Here is a 17,341-nt window from a genome sequence, read left to right on the forward strand (position 1 = left end):
ACATATCATGGTAGACTATGCCTTAGAATTTCTCCTGATTTCATAGTCCATTCCGCAATATGTTAGCTAGAAAAAAAATATCATATTGAACATTTAAAAAAATCTTATCCGCAGCCGTTCCGTCGCACACTCACCCACCTTCCGTCACCATCATTCAGCATCTCAGACGAACCCCAGCTGGGTTCATTTGAGCTGCTGCGACGAACAATTCATTGCAACTAAGGATCAATTTACAATCAAAAACAGTGAAAAGAGCCATTACAACAACTTAAAACACATCCATTACAACAACTTAAAAACAGAGAAAAGAAACTGACGAGCTCCCGGGCAGCTTCTTGTTTGAAAACAAAGGTTCAACGGCAACAACGGTTCAGCGATTAGGAGCATCGGTTCAGACCAATAAACGTCGTTGGTCTCGGAGCCCCAAGAACTGGGGAGAGCGAGTGGTGTGGAGTTAGCGCTGACAGCCCTAGATTACGAGAAATACTTGATTAAAATGTCAGCCCTAGCTTCAAGAGTTTAGGTAACAGGGTTTGTTTCCCAAGTACCTCTGCAATAAAGGAACAAGAATTGCGTAGCTTCAACATGATTAAAACGTGTTTATGATTGTAATAGATATCAAAACTGCAGGTCTGTACATGAATAAAAAAATGGAAATATCACCAGTTTTTACCCCATTTGACAATTACCTGATCACACACTAACCATCTCAACAATCACCTGATCCAACAAACACAGAAAACTCAATTTAGTATATACTTTTCTAGCATCAAGACTTGAATCAATTGGAGTATCAACTTTTTGAGTTATATTTCCATGATACCAAAAAATTGATAGATTTATTATCCATTCATCATGCATTACAAAATTGTTTCATATCGAGTTGAACATGCTCGTCATAACATTTTGGATTCACAAACTCAGTAACACCAAACTTCTTGGCTTCCAATGACGAAAATTGAAACATATGCATAATTATAGTTAGTTATATCTTCTTAAAAAATTAATAATAAGATACATTACCTTCTTGAAAACAACTGGGATTTAAATCAACACAAATTATTCTTTATATCATGAAAGCACCAAGCACAACTTACAGCAAGGTCAACAGCACCCCGTCCAAAAATTGCAGCAAACTGACCTTGTTTTTTGCAACATTCAGAGTGGCACCGGGACCTTAAGAAAAACAAAGCCACATTTATCCCTGTTTAGGAAGCAATGACATAGGAGAAGCTAAAATGGAGATGCAAAGGGATTAAAAACAAACTTCAAAAGAACGTGCGATACAACCATTTAAAAACTCTCCACAAACTGAGATGTTCTCTATTTTCTAATACCAAAATTCCATGAATAAAGTTTCACTTCCGAGCTCAAAAGTGTAACTGCAGAACTCCACAAAATGCAGTGAAATTCAATGGAAAAAAGTACACAAAAATAATACTATTTTCTGATGCTCAAATGGGTTTGAAATTGAGGGAATCTTGAACTGATTAGCAATAAATAAACCTGCATAGCTTATGGTGTTTGTGATATACAAGGCAAAGGGAAGAAAAAGCACCATGCTTTAAATCCTAATGAACATTTTGCTGATCTTCTTGTCGCAAGAACGAGTCAGATCAGAACTATGAAATCAGAATCAGTAAGCAACATATTTCCTTGTCACTGTCAGGAACCATAAAATTTCTGATTTCAGACTGTGTTCTCCCTTGGCTTCTCGGAAAATGGTTCTGGCTAGCACAATAACGCTAGCTAGCGTACTGCCTATCTCAGGTTTTACATTTATTACAGTTTCATCAGTTTTCTTGAAAGTGCTGCAGTAGTACTTCAATGAACTGAGCATTGCTTTCAAATTTTAAAATTTCCTTCTTTGCTTTCATTTAAGTCAGCCAACTCTTTTCCCAGATGATCAAACTGGTTCACTTCTTCTTCATATATACAGTGATTTAAGTATAAATTTATAAACACTAATCACTATCTCCTTCTTCTTCGTCGCACTCGTCTTCATCTTCATTAGACTCTTCGAATTCAGAATCATATTCTAGCTCATCTGACTGAAGTTCATTATTCCATTCGTCTACTTCGTCCTCATCTTCATAGCTCTCTTCCGATTCCAAATCAAGATCTAGCTCATTTGCATCTTCTTCATCTTCATCATCCATTGAGTCGAATTCATCTTCATCTTCATTTGCCTTCAGATCATGTTCGGAATTATCTGATTACCAATGTATAAATGCGTTAATTAATTGTAGATTGATCATAAAATTGCTAAACTAGTTCATAGATCAAAACAGAAGTTCGTTAGGAATAGGATTACATGCAAAAATGGAGGAAAAAAAGCATAGAATCAACTAGCTAGAAGGTTGAACACAAAACAACCAGCTTCACCAAAAATTATAAAAATGACAGCCAATAACCAACAATGATTTAATGAAACTCTCTGATGGCAACTAAATAGTTCTTAGAAAAAGTTGCTGGATTATTCTAATATATTGTACTTAGTAGCACATAATGATAAAACTGGTGAAACTTAATTTTCATATATGCAAAGTTAAAGAAGCCAAAATAACAGTAATTACAGTGATTAAAAAGTTAAGGCATCTTATAAAGTTCACAAGCCTAGAAAGTTATGGCAAAATTGCAATTGATGGTGACAATAACCAGAAATTAAGAAGCCATCTATACCAACCAGGTAACAGGGTTTGATGGTTTTCTTGATACTTGAATGATACACAATCTAGCATACAGGGTTTACTTAATATCAAAAAATAGAACTAGCATGGAAACAGCAAATTCGGCCAATTTTAACCTACAATGCCAATCTGTTCACTTGTGCAACAAAATATCTATTGAGAAAATGGAAACCAGTGACGATGGTCTTAACTCGTACACTCATTGATATAGAGAAAATAAATGTTGAGCATTTTATAGGAATAGAATCACAGTAAATGGAGTGCAATAGTAATGTAGCATTGAGTGAATAAGGCTTGGAATACTAAGAAAAATTAGAACGATGAATAATGTGCAGTAAGGGCTAAAATGCACTGAATCATGTTCACATTTTCGATACAAGAGTTCAGGTACCTACAGAAACAAAATGTGCGCATTGCCAGCTCTATAAAACTAGAATCAATCCAGAGCATCGTATATCTTTAATAGATTCAGCAGCAGAAAAAATGATGAATAATGTAGTTGGGAATGCAAAGCAGGCTGTACAAAAATAGAATTTGAGAAACAACTTACACGAGGAGGTTGAAGGAACTAAAGCAGCATTCTTTCCTTTCATTCTTTTAGGGAGCGGTTCCTCTTCATTGCTTCTAATGCATCTCTTTTTGTTGGTTACTCTGCTTCTATTCCATTCTTTCTGCACATCTGCATCATATATCACATGCAACCCACATTTTTTCACCTTTAATTCTTTCCTGTTGATTCCCGTTCCACTAAAAACACGGAAATCAAATGAAGCTTCGATGACACTGAAACCATTTTCTAAGAGCCATTTGTTTTTACCAGAATCACAATTTAAGTCATACCAAAGAAACACATGTTCTGATTCAGGCACAGCATAATGATGATCCTTGCATTTACTAAAGTACAAATGTTCTTCACCTTTAGCATTTTCGAAGTGGCAATCACATCTAAAAGAGATCCAGTTGGAAGAGGCGGAGTTTAATTGTGGCTCAAGAACAAAAGAAAAGGCAAAACCAAGGAACATAGTGGTAAAGCTAAAAGGAGGGAACACAGTTGTTATTAAAGATCCTTGGCTTTGATAGCTGTACCACTCTGGTATTTCACTTCCTGGTATACAAGCTTCATAAGAAACTCCGAAGTGCTTCTTCTGCAAAAAAGGCGATTAAATAACAAAAATCAAAGTGCTAGAATAAATCTTCGAAGGAAGAAAGTACTAAGAGAGCTTACAGCATCAATAAAAGCAATGGCTAATTCTTCCAAAAGCAACCATGCATCTGCAAGAATATTGGAAAGAGAATTGTCGTCCAAGTTCACGCAATTACAGTAATTGAACCGGTGATAGTAAGTTAAAACTGTGGATACAGTATGATAAGATGATTCTATAGTTCCCAAAGATGTACAATTTTCAACTTGGAGTTGTCTTAGCTGTTGTGGAAGCTTAGGCAAACTTTGTAGTCTCTTGCAGTTCTCTAGACTCAATATCTCTAATGATAATAAAGAGACGATGTCACTGGGAATCTCTACAAGTGAAGTCCCATCAAGCCTTAGCTTCTCTAAAGAATCCAAACCTTGTAGAGGCGGCAATTCCTCAAGTTTTGAGCAGCCACTAAGATCAAGCTTTTCTAAGGAGCACAAACCATATAACAGAGGCAATTTGGAAAATTTTGAGCAGCCTCTGAGTTTAAGTATTTGAAGGTATTCCAACTCGCAAATGCTATCTGGGAGAGTCTCGAGACTTTTACAGTCGACCATGATCAAAGAAACAAGTAATGGTGATATATATCCAATTGAAGATGGTAGTTCTTCTATCGCAGTCTTACTTAAATCCAATTTTTCTACGTTTCCTTCTATCTCTGGCAGCTTAACAAGATTTTGGCAGCCGCTGAGATTAAGTCGTGAGGGATCTTCATCAGAAACGCAGCTTAAACTGAGCTTGATTGGAAGACTTGTAATGTTTATACAATCATACATATCGAAGTAGTCAAGGTCGTCAAGAAATTGAATTGATGGGGACCACTCTACCACTCCAGACTTGCTTATATCAAACCGTTGTATATTTGGCGGAATCTCTGGAAGAGTCTTCAGCTTCTTGCACCCATGTAGACAGAGATGGGTAAGATTATAAAGGAGCTTTATGGATGAGTCGATCTGAGCCAAACTTTCACATAAAAAAAGGTTTATTTCATTCAATCTTGTAGCTGAAGAGAGATTAGGGAGGCTCGTTAGTTGTTGGCAGTGAGAAAGATTCAACTTCTTCAAATTTTGAGGACACTACATGTGTGACAAACAAAAACATTATTGACATTCCTTTTCTAGATAAAAGTTAGCTCAAAAATGTGTTTAAGGATCTATTCAAAGCGCACCTTATCTCCATCCCAAAGGTGTGTGATATTGCTCTTTGGCAATTTAAGTTCAACAAGGTTTTCCATGGAAAATTTTGATGGCAAAGACTTGTAAGGATATTCTTCCCAGTGGATAAGACTTAGCATGCTAGGAAGACACATAAGATACTCCGATTGACCAGATTCAAGCATGAAGACGGGCTTTTGTTCTCTTTGCAAATCATAAGGGCGTCTATAAAATTTGAGCAACCTTAAGTTTGGCATCTGTGAGAAGGCTTTTGGATGCAAGCAAATCTTGTCGACTTTTGACATGTCCAAACATATGCCTTGTACTGATTCCTTTCCCTAAAAATCAAGTGTTAAGAATAATGGTCCATATTGAATATAGAAAAATATATTAATGAAGAAAGATAACAGTTCATATCGATAAGGGAACTGTATTTCTTGGAAGTTGGTACGACATATTGTTTAATAATATTTACTGTTGATGTCATATTCATTGACTGTGACTATGAAGATGAGAAAGTTTAACATCTTACCTTCGTATTTGCTAACATGTGACAGATGACCTTACAATCCACCAATCTACTGCCTTCTCTTTGGGCAATATGTCGACCCATTTCCTGTATTAGATCGTGCATTTCCAGCGTATCGTATGATCCAACAGTTAAGAGACACTTATCAATCAGGCACATTATTCCCCAGCTTGAACTGAAACCACAACCATTTAGTATATTTTCCACCCAACATCTGCTTGAACCCTTAAAGAAACAAGCTATGTCAAGAAATATATTCTTCACCTCATTTTCTAGTTCATCATAACTTACCTCTAGGATTTTCTGGATTTTCTGAATTTCCTTGTCAGGAGATTGTTTCAGTTTGTCCAATAAGGATTCCCACTCTCTTGGCGACCTTGTGCATAGATGGGAGCCCAACACTTTAAGAGCTAACGGAACACCTTTAGAGTAATTGACAACCCTTTCTATCAAATTGGTATAAACCTTTGGAGGCTGCTCAGCTTTGAAAGCCTTTATAGTTAACAGTCGCTGTGCATCAATGTCATCTAATCCTTTAACCTCATATATATTGTCAGTAATATTTTGAAGTACTTGTTTATCTCTACTTGTCACAATAACTCGGCTTCCTGGACCAAACCAATTACGATTTCCAGCTAAAACCTCCAACTGTTCAGAGTCATTTACATCATCAAGAACAACAATGACCTTCTTTTTTCTAAGTCTATTCATAACAAAAGTGGGAAGCACACGAGACATTTCTATACTCAAAATATCATCACCCAAAATCTTCGAAAACAAACATTTTCTAAGATGAATTAATCCACTTTTCGATGACTCTTCCCTGACATTACTAAGAAAGCAACATCCATCATATTGGTTAGATATTTGACTAACGAGAGCTTCAGCAATGGTTGTCTTCCCTATACCACCCATTCCCCAAAGCCCAAGAACACGAACATCTATCGACTCCATGCAGAGTAATGGTATAATATGCCGAATATGCGAGTCAATCCCAACCAAATCACTGCAGATACTATAGGAGGTAGGAGAAATTTTGTTCACGATGTCTTTAACAACTACTTCAACTAATTTGGAATCCGGCCTAAAAGTACAAGAACAGCTTAAGAGATTAAAGAAATTGCTCTGAAACTACAACAAGAAAAGATAAAAATTACAATGATAAAGCATCATAGCACTTCTAATTAGAACAAGTCTAGTCCAATTTCTTAATTTTTCAGCTTTCCATTTGAATGTACAATCCCAACTGTTCAGTCTAAGGGTACCGCTGCGGATGAGTTAAATCTCAATTTTTAAAATTCCAGTTTCAAACGACTAAGATAAGGAAAATACAATAAATTTATAATGTTGAGAGGCAAATTACTAAATGAAAAATGTACCGCTGCAGTCATTTACTAGTGTTTGTTATGTCATATTTACAGCAAGCCGAGCATTTGCAATAGGGAATCATTGATTATTCCCACATGGCAAAGACCACATTGATTTGTTGCACGAATGTTATAGCACAACTGTTGTGTTGTATAATTTTCCGTCATTTACTATTGCACACTAATAATCACTCATTCACTACCACCAGCAATTGATCAATTAATAATTGTAATAGAAAATCCTATTGTAATGTATTTCAACAATAAGTATAATAAATATACTGATTTTGATTACCTGTGATTGTTTGAATCCCAACCTGAGAGAGTGGCAGCCTCCGTCAACGCGTTTCTCCATTTAGCCATACTATGACTATGCTCTGCTTCAAGCTCCTCAAACCCATCTCCGAATAATCCAGTCTGGTATTGAACATCAGATGGATCAACATTGTAGAAAATCGGAAGAACAGTTCGACCCATTAGTTCTCTGCACTCAATAATCTTGACGAGTTCATCCAAACACCATGGAGAAGATGCATACCCCTTTGAGAAAACGACGACTGAAATTCGAGACTCTTCGATGACTTGCATGAGCGATGATTCAATTTGTTCACCTCTATCAAGCGTATTGTCTATGAAAGTTTGGATATTTTTGTCGACCAGTTTTTGGTGAAGGTGGCTGGTGAAATTATGGCGGGTTTCGGCACCTCTAAAACTAAGAAAAACATCATAGCTTGTTTTAGCAGATGAAGTAGATGCCATTGCCATTGTTTTTCAAGAACTTGAAAATAATTGCAGAAAAAAACAAAGATTATACTGAATTATGAGTTTGCTTAGAAACTCATCTTGAGAAACAATGCGTTAATCTGTTTGAACAGCTTCATTGACTTTCTATTATTTCTGTAATAAATCAATAGTGTGTTAGTTAATAGTTAATTTATAATTTTATTTAAATTTAAAATTTAGAATATGTAAAATTATAAAAAAAAATATGTATTATTTAAAAAAAAATTGAATCCACCACTATTCATGACTAATGAGTTCTAAATCAACTCTAAACTTTGTAGTTAGAACTAATTTAGTTTGTTCAATTCGTTGAAGAAAGTAAATAAAGTTACCGAGAAACTTGAGGAATCTTGCACGACAAAATAATCTCACTTTATTGCAAATTGTTGATGTTATTACAATTTTCTATAAATATATAAATTGTCAACTTACATTTTTTTAAGGATATTATATAACAACTAGGACATTATTGCATTATTGCATTTGACTATGTTTGAGTTTTTTCCTATAAAAATGTATATTTGACAAAATGAACGGATGCGTTAGTTGTGCATTAGTTCTTTTTTAAAAAAAAATAAAAATTCATAACCATTCCATTTGTAAAAGAATTGGAAAAAATTTGAAATCTAAACAGGGAACTGAAAGTACGCTAACATGTGTTGTCTGGTTCGCAGATATATTTTACAAAAATAAAAAATAAATTATCAATTGTTCGCCAACAAAGTGCAGTTTACGATCAAACTTTTTCAACATCCGCAAATTATGAACTTTAGTTTTTTTCTGTATTTTTTTTTGACAAAAAAAAACGATCAAACTTTTTCAACATCCGCAAATTAATTTTGACATTAGAAATTACAGCCATAACATTAGAGCATCTCCACTCCATGTTTTATATTTTGTGCTATTTTTAGCACAAAAAGTAGCACAATTTTAAATATAGCATAAACTATTAAATTTTGCTCCATTGCAAAATGCTAAATAAAATGCTAAATCTATATTTTTTTATAGTTAATTTTATTTTAAATTCAATAATCATAAATGTTCAACCAAAAATTCAAATATATGATCCCTAAAACCTACATAGATGATTAACTCTTCATTAATCAATAAAAACGAATTGTGCTTTTTTTTTGTAAATCTTGAATAATCAATTTGGCCAAAATTTAGCCAAAAAAGAGCAATCACGGTGAATTCTTTTTTTTTTTATCAATAATAAGCAATTTATTTCACAAATTCTTAACAGTGGAGCTGAATTATGATGCTTCAAAAGAAAAAATAGAGCGAGAGGTAAAAAAAGAACGTACATCACGAAACTTGTAAAAGAATAATGGAGAAAAAATAGAAAAAGTAATTTTTCTAAACTTTAGAAAAATACACAAGTAAATAAATTCCACATGTGATTATAATTGTTAATGGCAAATCTATAAATAATATGGATATATATTAGATTTTAGCATATGCTAAACTTCCTAACAAATTTGGCACAAGTTTTAGCATATGCTAAATTTAGCACATGAAATAGCACAGCAATGGAGATGTGTTTTCTATTTTAAATGCTAAATTATAGCATTGTGAGGTTATTTAGCACATGAGTGGAGATGCTCTTAGATTCAACCACCACTTGACAAACACTTCATAAAAAAAGGAAAGTCAAATATTCCATGAAAGTTTTACAAAAGTCCAAGTCTTTCAATTTTATTCAATTTATCCTAAAATACATGATTTCCTTTCAATTATTTTCAACAACATTAAATCTTCCGATATGTTTAAACTCAAATGACATATGCCGAGCAGGATTTTTCCAATATCTTGGGATCAAATTTCCGTAATTCTTTATAAAAGTGCTGAAATATCTCCGATTCAGTTGTAATAAATGAATCCCATTTGTTCTTTATAATTCATTCAAGTTTCTTGTGATATTATACTTGTATATTGCAGATCACTGTTAAAGTCAGTAACTTTTTGTCATAGGTCAAGTTTTTAGTGGCAGATTTCTTAAAGAATCAAGCTTGTATTCAGCTATAGCATAGATATTTTACTCAATTTTTAAAGGATTGCAGTGTAGACATGTGATCAAGTCGTTTATAATTGTAGCATAGACTATTTTTTCTTCACTGGATGTTTACCCTACATCATTTTATGCAATTGTTTTCGTTCCTAAGTTCATACAAGATATTTATGTTAGATCCAAAAAAAATTAAAAAGATGTTATGTTCCTATATAATGGATAACTTTACTATCAACTATAAGATAATTTATTTTCAAAAAAAAAACTATAAGATAATCTTATTCATAAAAAAAGAAACTATAATATAATCTTGGCATTATTTTTGACATCATAAGTTACTGGAATCTAGGTATAAATCATATTTTAATTCAATTGTTTTATTTTGGATGGTTAAATATATGTTAACAATTCTTAGAAAAAAATATAAATTAGAATATACAATATTTATAAAAATTAAAAATATATTTTGTTTTATTACACATTATAATTTAAAGTTTTATAATATTATGGTATCGAATTAAAAAATAAAATGAAAATTGTTTTTAGTTTCTTTACCTGCTAACTGAAATTAATTTTGTTCACTTCAATTATTTTTAAAATTATAGACACAATCTTCATTAATTTATATCAACATCAACAGCATTTAACAAATTGCTAGAAAATGAAGAGAACTATTCCTGGAAATCCGATAAAGATGAATAGCCTTACCAAGACCGCGTGCTACTTTATTCACAGATCATGTCGGGGGCGAAACCACCAAAGGACTTGAGCAAGTTCTAGTCCGGACTATCGTCCGAAAAATTCGAAAGAAAGAGATAGAGTTTGTAGTGAAGCCAAGGCGAAAGGGAGGCTATGCTCGGGCTGTCAGGAGATCAGAGATGGACTAGATAGTCACATGTCGTTTTATCCGGACTCAAGATAAATTTTAATTCCAATTCCACGAGTGGACCTTATGACAAACTGAATTTGTAAATTGAGAGCTTTAACAGCTCCAAATGGTCACCAAAAACAAAATCTAAAGCAGAGATCTAATTCCAGTAACAACTCCCAAAGAATCAAACTGAATGACTAAATCTGAGGTAAAATATCATTTGAATCAACTTTCCTTCATCCGCACAAGCAACACCTAATATCCTATGCATTTCTCAAAGACAACATCGTCAACATTTGTTTTAACACAACCGCGCTTAACATTGTTCAAAGAGCTGTCGTCGAGTTTGATTTGATGCCACGAGATAAGCTAATTGCTGGCCCCATTTACCAGGTCAATTGCACTATACCTCCTATCGTTCGGACAATATCATTCTGGAGAACAGTCTTTCTACAAGAGTATTAGGATTTTACATTCAACATGGTTGGTTACTGTTTACTGTTTGGCTATCAAAACGGAAGGAAATCTTTTTTAGGGGTCGATCGCGAGGTGTCAAACCCCAAACTTATTAGATTAAATAATAAATTAACTTTAAAAAATATGAGATACCACAGTAAAATACTATTTGTAGCACACATATACTGATGCACATATTAATGTATACATTTCTAAACACTAATCACTATCTCCTTCTTCTTCGTCGCACTCCTCTTCGTCTTCATCTTCGAATTCAGAATCAAATTCTAGCTCATCTGACTGAAGTTCATTATTCCATTCGTCTACTTCATCCTCATCTTCATAGCTCTCTTCCGATTCCAAATCTAGCTCATTTGCATCTTCTTCGTCTTCATCATCCATTGAGTCGAATTCATTTTCATCTTCATTTGCCTTCATATCATGTTCTGAATTATCTGATTACCAATGTTTAAATGCGCTAATTAGTTGTAGATAGATCATAAATTGCTAAACTAATTCATAGATCAAAACAGAAGTTCTTTGGGGATAGGATTACATGCAAAAATGGAGGCAAAAAGGCATAGAATCAACTAGCTAGAAGGCTGAACACAAAACAACCAGCTTCACCAAAAATTAGAAAAAAGACAGCCAATAGCCAACCAAGATCTAATGAAACACTTTGATGGCTACTAAATAGTTCTTCGGAAAAGTTGATGGATCATTCTAATATCTTGTACTTGTAAAACATAAATGATAAAAAAACTGGTGAAACTTTATTTTAAAGGATTAGAATCACAGTAGCTGTAGCGCTGTTATTTAGTAATTTAGCATTGAGCGAATGAGACTTGGAATACTAAGAAAAATTAGAAAGATGAATAGTATGCAGTAAGGGCTAAAATGCAGTGAATCATTTTCACATTTTAAATACAAGAGTTCAGGTAAATACAGAAACGAAATGTGCACATTTCCAGCTCTATAAAAGTAGAATCAATCCAGAGCATAGTCAGATGATAATTGATAAACTACTAATTAAGAAAAATACATATATCTTTGATAAATTCAGCAGCAGAAAAAATAATGAATAATATAGTTGGGAACGCAAAGCAGGCTGTACAAAAGTAGAATTTGAGGAACATCTTACGCGAGGAGGTTGAAGAGAGTATAGCAGCATTCTTTCCTTTCATTCTTTTAGGGAGTGGGTCCTCTTCATCGCTTATAATCCATCTTTTTTTGTTGGTTATTCTGCTACTATTCCATTCTTTCTGCACATAATCATCATATATTAGGTGCAACCCACACTTTTTCACCTTTAATTCTCTCCTGTCGATTCCCGTTCCACTAAAAACACGGAACTCAAATGAAGCTTCGATGACACTGAAACCATTTTCTATGAGCCATTTGTTTTTACCAGAATCACAATTTATGTCATACCAAAGGAACACATGTTCTGATTCAGGCACAGCATAAACATGATCCTTGCATTTACTGAAGTACGAATGTTCTTCACCATTAGCATTTTCGAAGAGGCAATGGCATCTAAAAGACAGCCAGTTGGAAGAGACAGAGTTCAATTGTTCCTCAAGAACAAAAGAAAAAGCAAAACCAAGGAACATAGAGGTAAAGCTAAAAAGAGGGAACACTGTTGCTATTAAAGATCCTTGGCTTTGATAGCTGTACCACTCTGGTATTTCACTTCCCGGTATACAAGCTTCATAAGAAACCCCGAAGTGCTTCTTCTGCAAAAATAAATGACCAAATTGAATTAATCAAATAAGCATTAGAATAAATCTTTAAAGGGAGAAAGTGAAGAGACTTTACAGCATTTGTAAAAGCAATGGCTAATTTTTTCAAAAGCAGCCATGCATCTGCTAGAATATTGGAAAGAGCATTGTCGTCCAAGCTCAGGCAATTACAATAATTGAACCGGTGATAATAAGTTAAAACTGTGGACACAGTATGATAAGATGATTCTACAGTTCCCAAAGATGTACAATTTTCAACTTGGAGTTGTCTTAGCTGCTGTGGAAGCTTAGGCAAACTCTGTAGTCTCTTGCAGTTCTCTAGACTCAATATCTTTAATGATAATAAAGAGACAATGTCACTCGGGATCTCTACTAGTGAAGTCCCATCGAGCCTTAGCTTCCCTAAAGAATCCAAACCTTGTAGAGGCGGCAATGCCTCAAGTTTTGAGCAGCCACTAAGATCAAGCTTTTCTAAAGAGCACAAACCATATAGCGGAGGCAATTCGTCAAGTTTTGAGCAGCCACTAAGATCAAGCTTTCTTAAACAGCACAAACCATATAGCGGAGGCAATTTGGAAAAATTTGAGCAGCCTCTGAGTTTAAGCAAGTAAAGGTATTCCAAAATGCTATCTGGGAGAGTCTCGAGACTTTTACAGTCTACCATGATCAAAGAAACAAGTGATGGTGAGATATATCCAATTGAAGATGGCAATTCTCCTATTGCAGTCTTACTTAAATCCAATTTTTCTATGTTTCCTTCTATCTCTGGAAGCTTATGAAGATTTTGGCAGCCACTAAGATCAAGTCGTGAGGGATCTTCATCAGAAATGCAACTCAAATAGAGCTTGATTGGAAGACTTGTAATGTTTGTGCAATCATACATATCGAAGTACTCAAGTTCGTTAAGATATTGAATTAAGGGGGACCATTCTTCCACTCCAGTCTGGCTTATATCAAACCGTTGAATGTTTGGGGGAATCTCTGGAAGAGTCTTCAGCTTCTTGCACCCATGTAGACAGAGATTGGTAAGATTATAAAGGAGCTTTATGGATGAGTCAATCTCAACCAAACTTTCACATAAAAAAAGGTCTATTTCATTCAATCTTGTAGCTGAAGACAGATTAGGGAGTCTCATTAGTTGTTTGCACTTAGAAAGATCCAACTTCTTCAAATTTTGAGGACACTACATGTGTGACAACAGAACATTATTGACACTCCTTTTCAAGAGAAAATATTATAGTTCAAAAATGTGTTTGAAGATGTATTTAAAACGCACCTTGTCTCCATCCCAAAGGTTTGTGATATTGCTGTTTGGCATATTAAGTTCAATAAGGTTCTCTACAGAAATTTTTGATGGCAAAGACTTGTAAGGATATTCTTCCCAGTGGATAAGACTTAGCATGCTAGGGAGATACTTAAGATACTCGGATTGACCAGATTCAAGCATGAAGACGGGCTTTTGTTCCCTTTCTCTATCATAAGGGTGTCTATAAAATTTGAGCAACCTTACGTTTGGCATCCGTGAGAAGGCTTTTGGATGCAAGCAAATCTTGTCGACTTTTGACATGTCCAAACATATGCCTTGTACTGATTCCTTCCCCTAAAAATCAAGTGTTAAGAATAATGGTCTATATGGAATATAGAAAACTATATTAATGAAGAAAGAAAAAATTCATATTGATAAGAGAACTACATTACTTAGAAGTTGGTACGACATATAGTTTAATAATAATTTTCTTACTGTTCGTGTCGTATTCATTGACTATGACTATGAAGATGAGAAAATTTAACATCTACCTTTGTATTTGCTAACATTTGACAAATGACCTTAGAATTCACCAATCTACTGCCTTCTCTTTGGGCAATATGTCGACCCATTTCCTGTATTAGATCGTGCATTTCCAACGTATTGTAGGATCCAACAGTTAATAGACACTGATCAATCAGGCACATTATTCCCCAGCTTGAACTGAAACCACAGCCATTTAGTATATTTTCCACCCAACATCTGCTTGAACCCTTAAAGAAACAAGCTATGTCCAGAAATATATTCTTCACCTCATTTTCTAGTTCATCATAACTTACCTCTAGGATTTTCTGGATTTTCTGAATTTCCTTGTCAGGAGATTGTTTCAGTTTGTCCAATAAGGATTCCCACTCGCTTGGTGACCTTTTGCATAGATGGGAGCCCAACACTTTAAGAGCTAACGGAACACCTTTAGAGTAATTGACAGCCCTTTCTATCAAATTTGTATAAACCTTTGGAGGCTGCTCAGCTTTGAAAGCCTTCATAATCAACAGTAGTTGCGCATCAATGTCATCTAATCCTTTAACCTCGTATATACTGTCAGCAATATTTTGAAGTACTTGTTTATCTCTACTTGTCACGATAACTCGGCTTCCTGGACCAAACCAATTACGATTTCCAGCTAGAACCTCTAATTGTTCAGAGTCATTTACATCATCAAGAACAACAATGACCTTCTTTTTTCTAAGTCTATTCATAACAAAAGTGGGAAGCACACGAGACATTTCTATACTCAAAATATCATCACCCAAAATCTTCGAAAACAAACATTTTCTAAGATGAATTAATCCACTTTTCGATGACTCTTCCCTAACATTGCTAAGAAAGCAACAGCCATCATATTGGTTAGATATTTGACTAACAAGAGCTTCAGCAATGGTTGTCTTCCCTATACCACCCATTCCCCAAATCCCAAGAACACGAACATCTATCGACTCCATGCAGAGTAATGGTAAAATCTGCCGAATATGCGAGTCAATCCCAACCAAATCACTGCAGATACTATAGGAGGCAGGAGAGACTTTATTCATTATGTCTTTTACAACTACTTCAACTAATTTGGAATCCGGCCTAAAAGTACAAGAACAGCATTTAACATTAAGTAAACTGCTTCAAAACTATAATGACTTGATAATTAGAACAAAAAAAATGTATATCAAAGAAAAATATAATGAGTTTAGGGACAATATAGTATCAAAACAGATCTTAATTTTTCAGTTTTAAAAAATTCCAGCTTATTTATGCCATTTGTGGGAGAATTTGAACCCAGCACGACCTAGTTTGTTGTCCAGTGCTTATTTATACCATTTGTGGTATAAGCTCATTGGTACTACCAGATATTAATAAAATGATAATTCTAATTGTAAATATATTTCAACTGATTACCTGTGATTGTTTGAATCCCAACCTGAAAGAGTGGCGGCCTCCGTCAAGGCGTCTCTCCATTTATCCATACTATGGCTATGCTCTGCTTCAAGCTTCTTAAACCCATCTCCGAATGTTCCCATCAGTTGTTGAACATGAGATGGATCAACATTGTAGAAAATTGGCAGAACAGTCCGACCCATCAGTTCTCTGCACTCAATAATTTTGACCAGTTCATCCAAACACCATGGCGAAGCTGCATACCCTTCTGAGAAGACAATTACTGAAAGCTCAGACTCTTCGATCACTTTCATGAGCGATGATTCAATCTTTTCACCTCTATCGAGCCTATTGTCTATGAAAGTTTGAATATTTTTGTCGACCAGTTTCTGATGAAGATGGCTGGTGAAATTATGACGGGTATCAGGGCCTCTAAAACTAAGAAAAACATCATACCTTGTTTTAGCAGATGAAGTAGACGCCATTGTTAATTTGAGAAGCTGAAAAGAAATGCAGAAAGAAAGAATGTACAGAATTATGGGTTTGACTTTGAGGAACTCAGTTTTAATCTGTTTGTAGAGCTTAGTTGACTTTCTATTTCACTTTATTAATTCTGAATAAAGAGTTATTTTCACCCCTGAGCTTGTAGAGAGATTTAAATTCTTGCCATTTTGAGTTTTTTTAGAGCAAAGTACTCTAATGGTTTGATACTCTTGTTTCAAAATCTTATTTAATAGTCTCTCACTTTCAATCCCAACATTCACTTTCAAAGGATTTGTTATTCCACTTTTAATTTATGGCTTAATTACTTAAAAACAATCCACCTTAAATTTTTTTTTCGTTTATACCATGATCTAGAAAAAAATTCATTTATACCCTGACGTATGTGTTAATGTTTCACCTCTACCCCGAGGCACTAAATTAACCTCTTTTCATATAGAAAAAAGTTTTAAATAATCCTTACTTTTGAACATTTTTAAAGATGAAGTATTTTTTTGTAATTTTTTTAATAAAAAAAGTATAAAATAATCCATATACTTAGTTGTTTTCACTAAATCATCTTTTTTTTTTGAAATTTGGGGTAGAGGTGAAACATAAACACATACGCCAGGATATAAATGAATTTTTTTCTAGGTCAGGGTATAAACGAAAAAAAAAATTCAAGGTGGGTGGTTTTTAACTAATTAAGCCTAATTTTATTAACAGTTTGGTATCTCACTTTAATTTATGTTAATAATTTGGCACCGCAAATTAACAAAAAGACCTAATAGTAAACAGAATTAAAAGTAATGAACCATTAGATAGGATTTTAACAAATGGTATCAAACTGTTAATTATAATATAATTGTGAAGGGCTTTATAGTAATTTTTTTTCT

General features: G+C 34.2%; 2 protein-coding genes across 3 annotated transcripts; both read right to left on the reverse strand.

Moving 5' to 3' along the window:
• Positions 1-1,463: 1,463 nt before the first annotated feature.
• LOC126669005 (disease resistance protein RPV1-like) lies at positions 1,464-7,814 on the reverse strand. Of its 2 annotated transcripts, XM_056104888.1 has the most exons (7): positions 7,229-7,814; positions 5,570-6,650; positions 5,052-5,375; positions 3,916-4,959; positions 3,241-3,835; positions 2,144-2,212; positions 1,464-2,050 (listed from the first exon to the last, which is right to left on the reverse strand). In XM_056104888.1, the coding sequence occupies exons 1-7, from the start codon at positions 7,696-7,698 to the stop codon at positions 1,965-1,967; spliced, it is 3,669 nt and encodes a 1,222-aa protein (XP_055960863.1). In that variant the 5' UTR covers positions 7,699-7,814; the 3' UTR covers positions 1,464-1,964. The 2 variants fall into 2 exon arrangements, with proteins under 2 accessions (XP_055960863.1, XP_050218238.1); XM_050362281.2 differs by having other exon boundaries at positions 1,464-2,212; positions 7,229-7,813.
• Positions 7,815-11,139: 3,325 nt separating this feature from the next.
• LOC126669004 (disease resistance protein RPV1-like) lies at positions 11,140-16,596 on the reverse strand. Its single transcript, XM_050362280.2, has 6 exons — positions 15,987-16,596; positions 14,591-15,671; positions 14,070-14,393; positions 12,870-13,976; positions 12,193-12,787; positions 11,140-11,506 (listed from the first exon to the last, which is right to left on the reverse strand). The coding sequence occupies exons 1-6, from the start codon at positions 16,448-16,450 to the stop codon at positions 11,271-11,273; spliced, it is 3,807 nt and encodes a 1,268-aa protein (XP_050218237.1). The 5' UTR covers positions 16,451-16,596; the 3' UTR covers positions 11,140-11,270.
• Between the last annotated feature and the right edge of the window lie 745 nt (positions 16,597-17,341).

Source organism: Mercurialis annua, linkage group LG2, assembly GCF_937616625.2.
Source record: "Mercurialis annua linkage group LG2, ddMerAnnu1.2, whole genome shotgun sequence".
In the NCBI taxonomy this organism is placed as follows: Eukaryota; Viridiplantae; Streptophyta; class Magnoliopsida; order Malpighiales; family Euphorbiaceae; genus Mercurialis; species Mercurialis annua.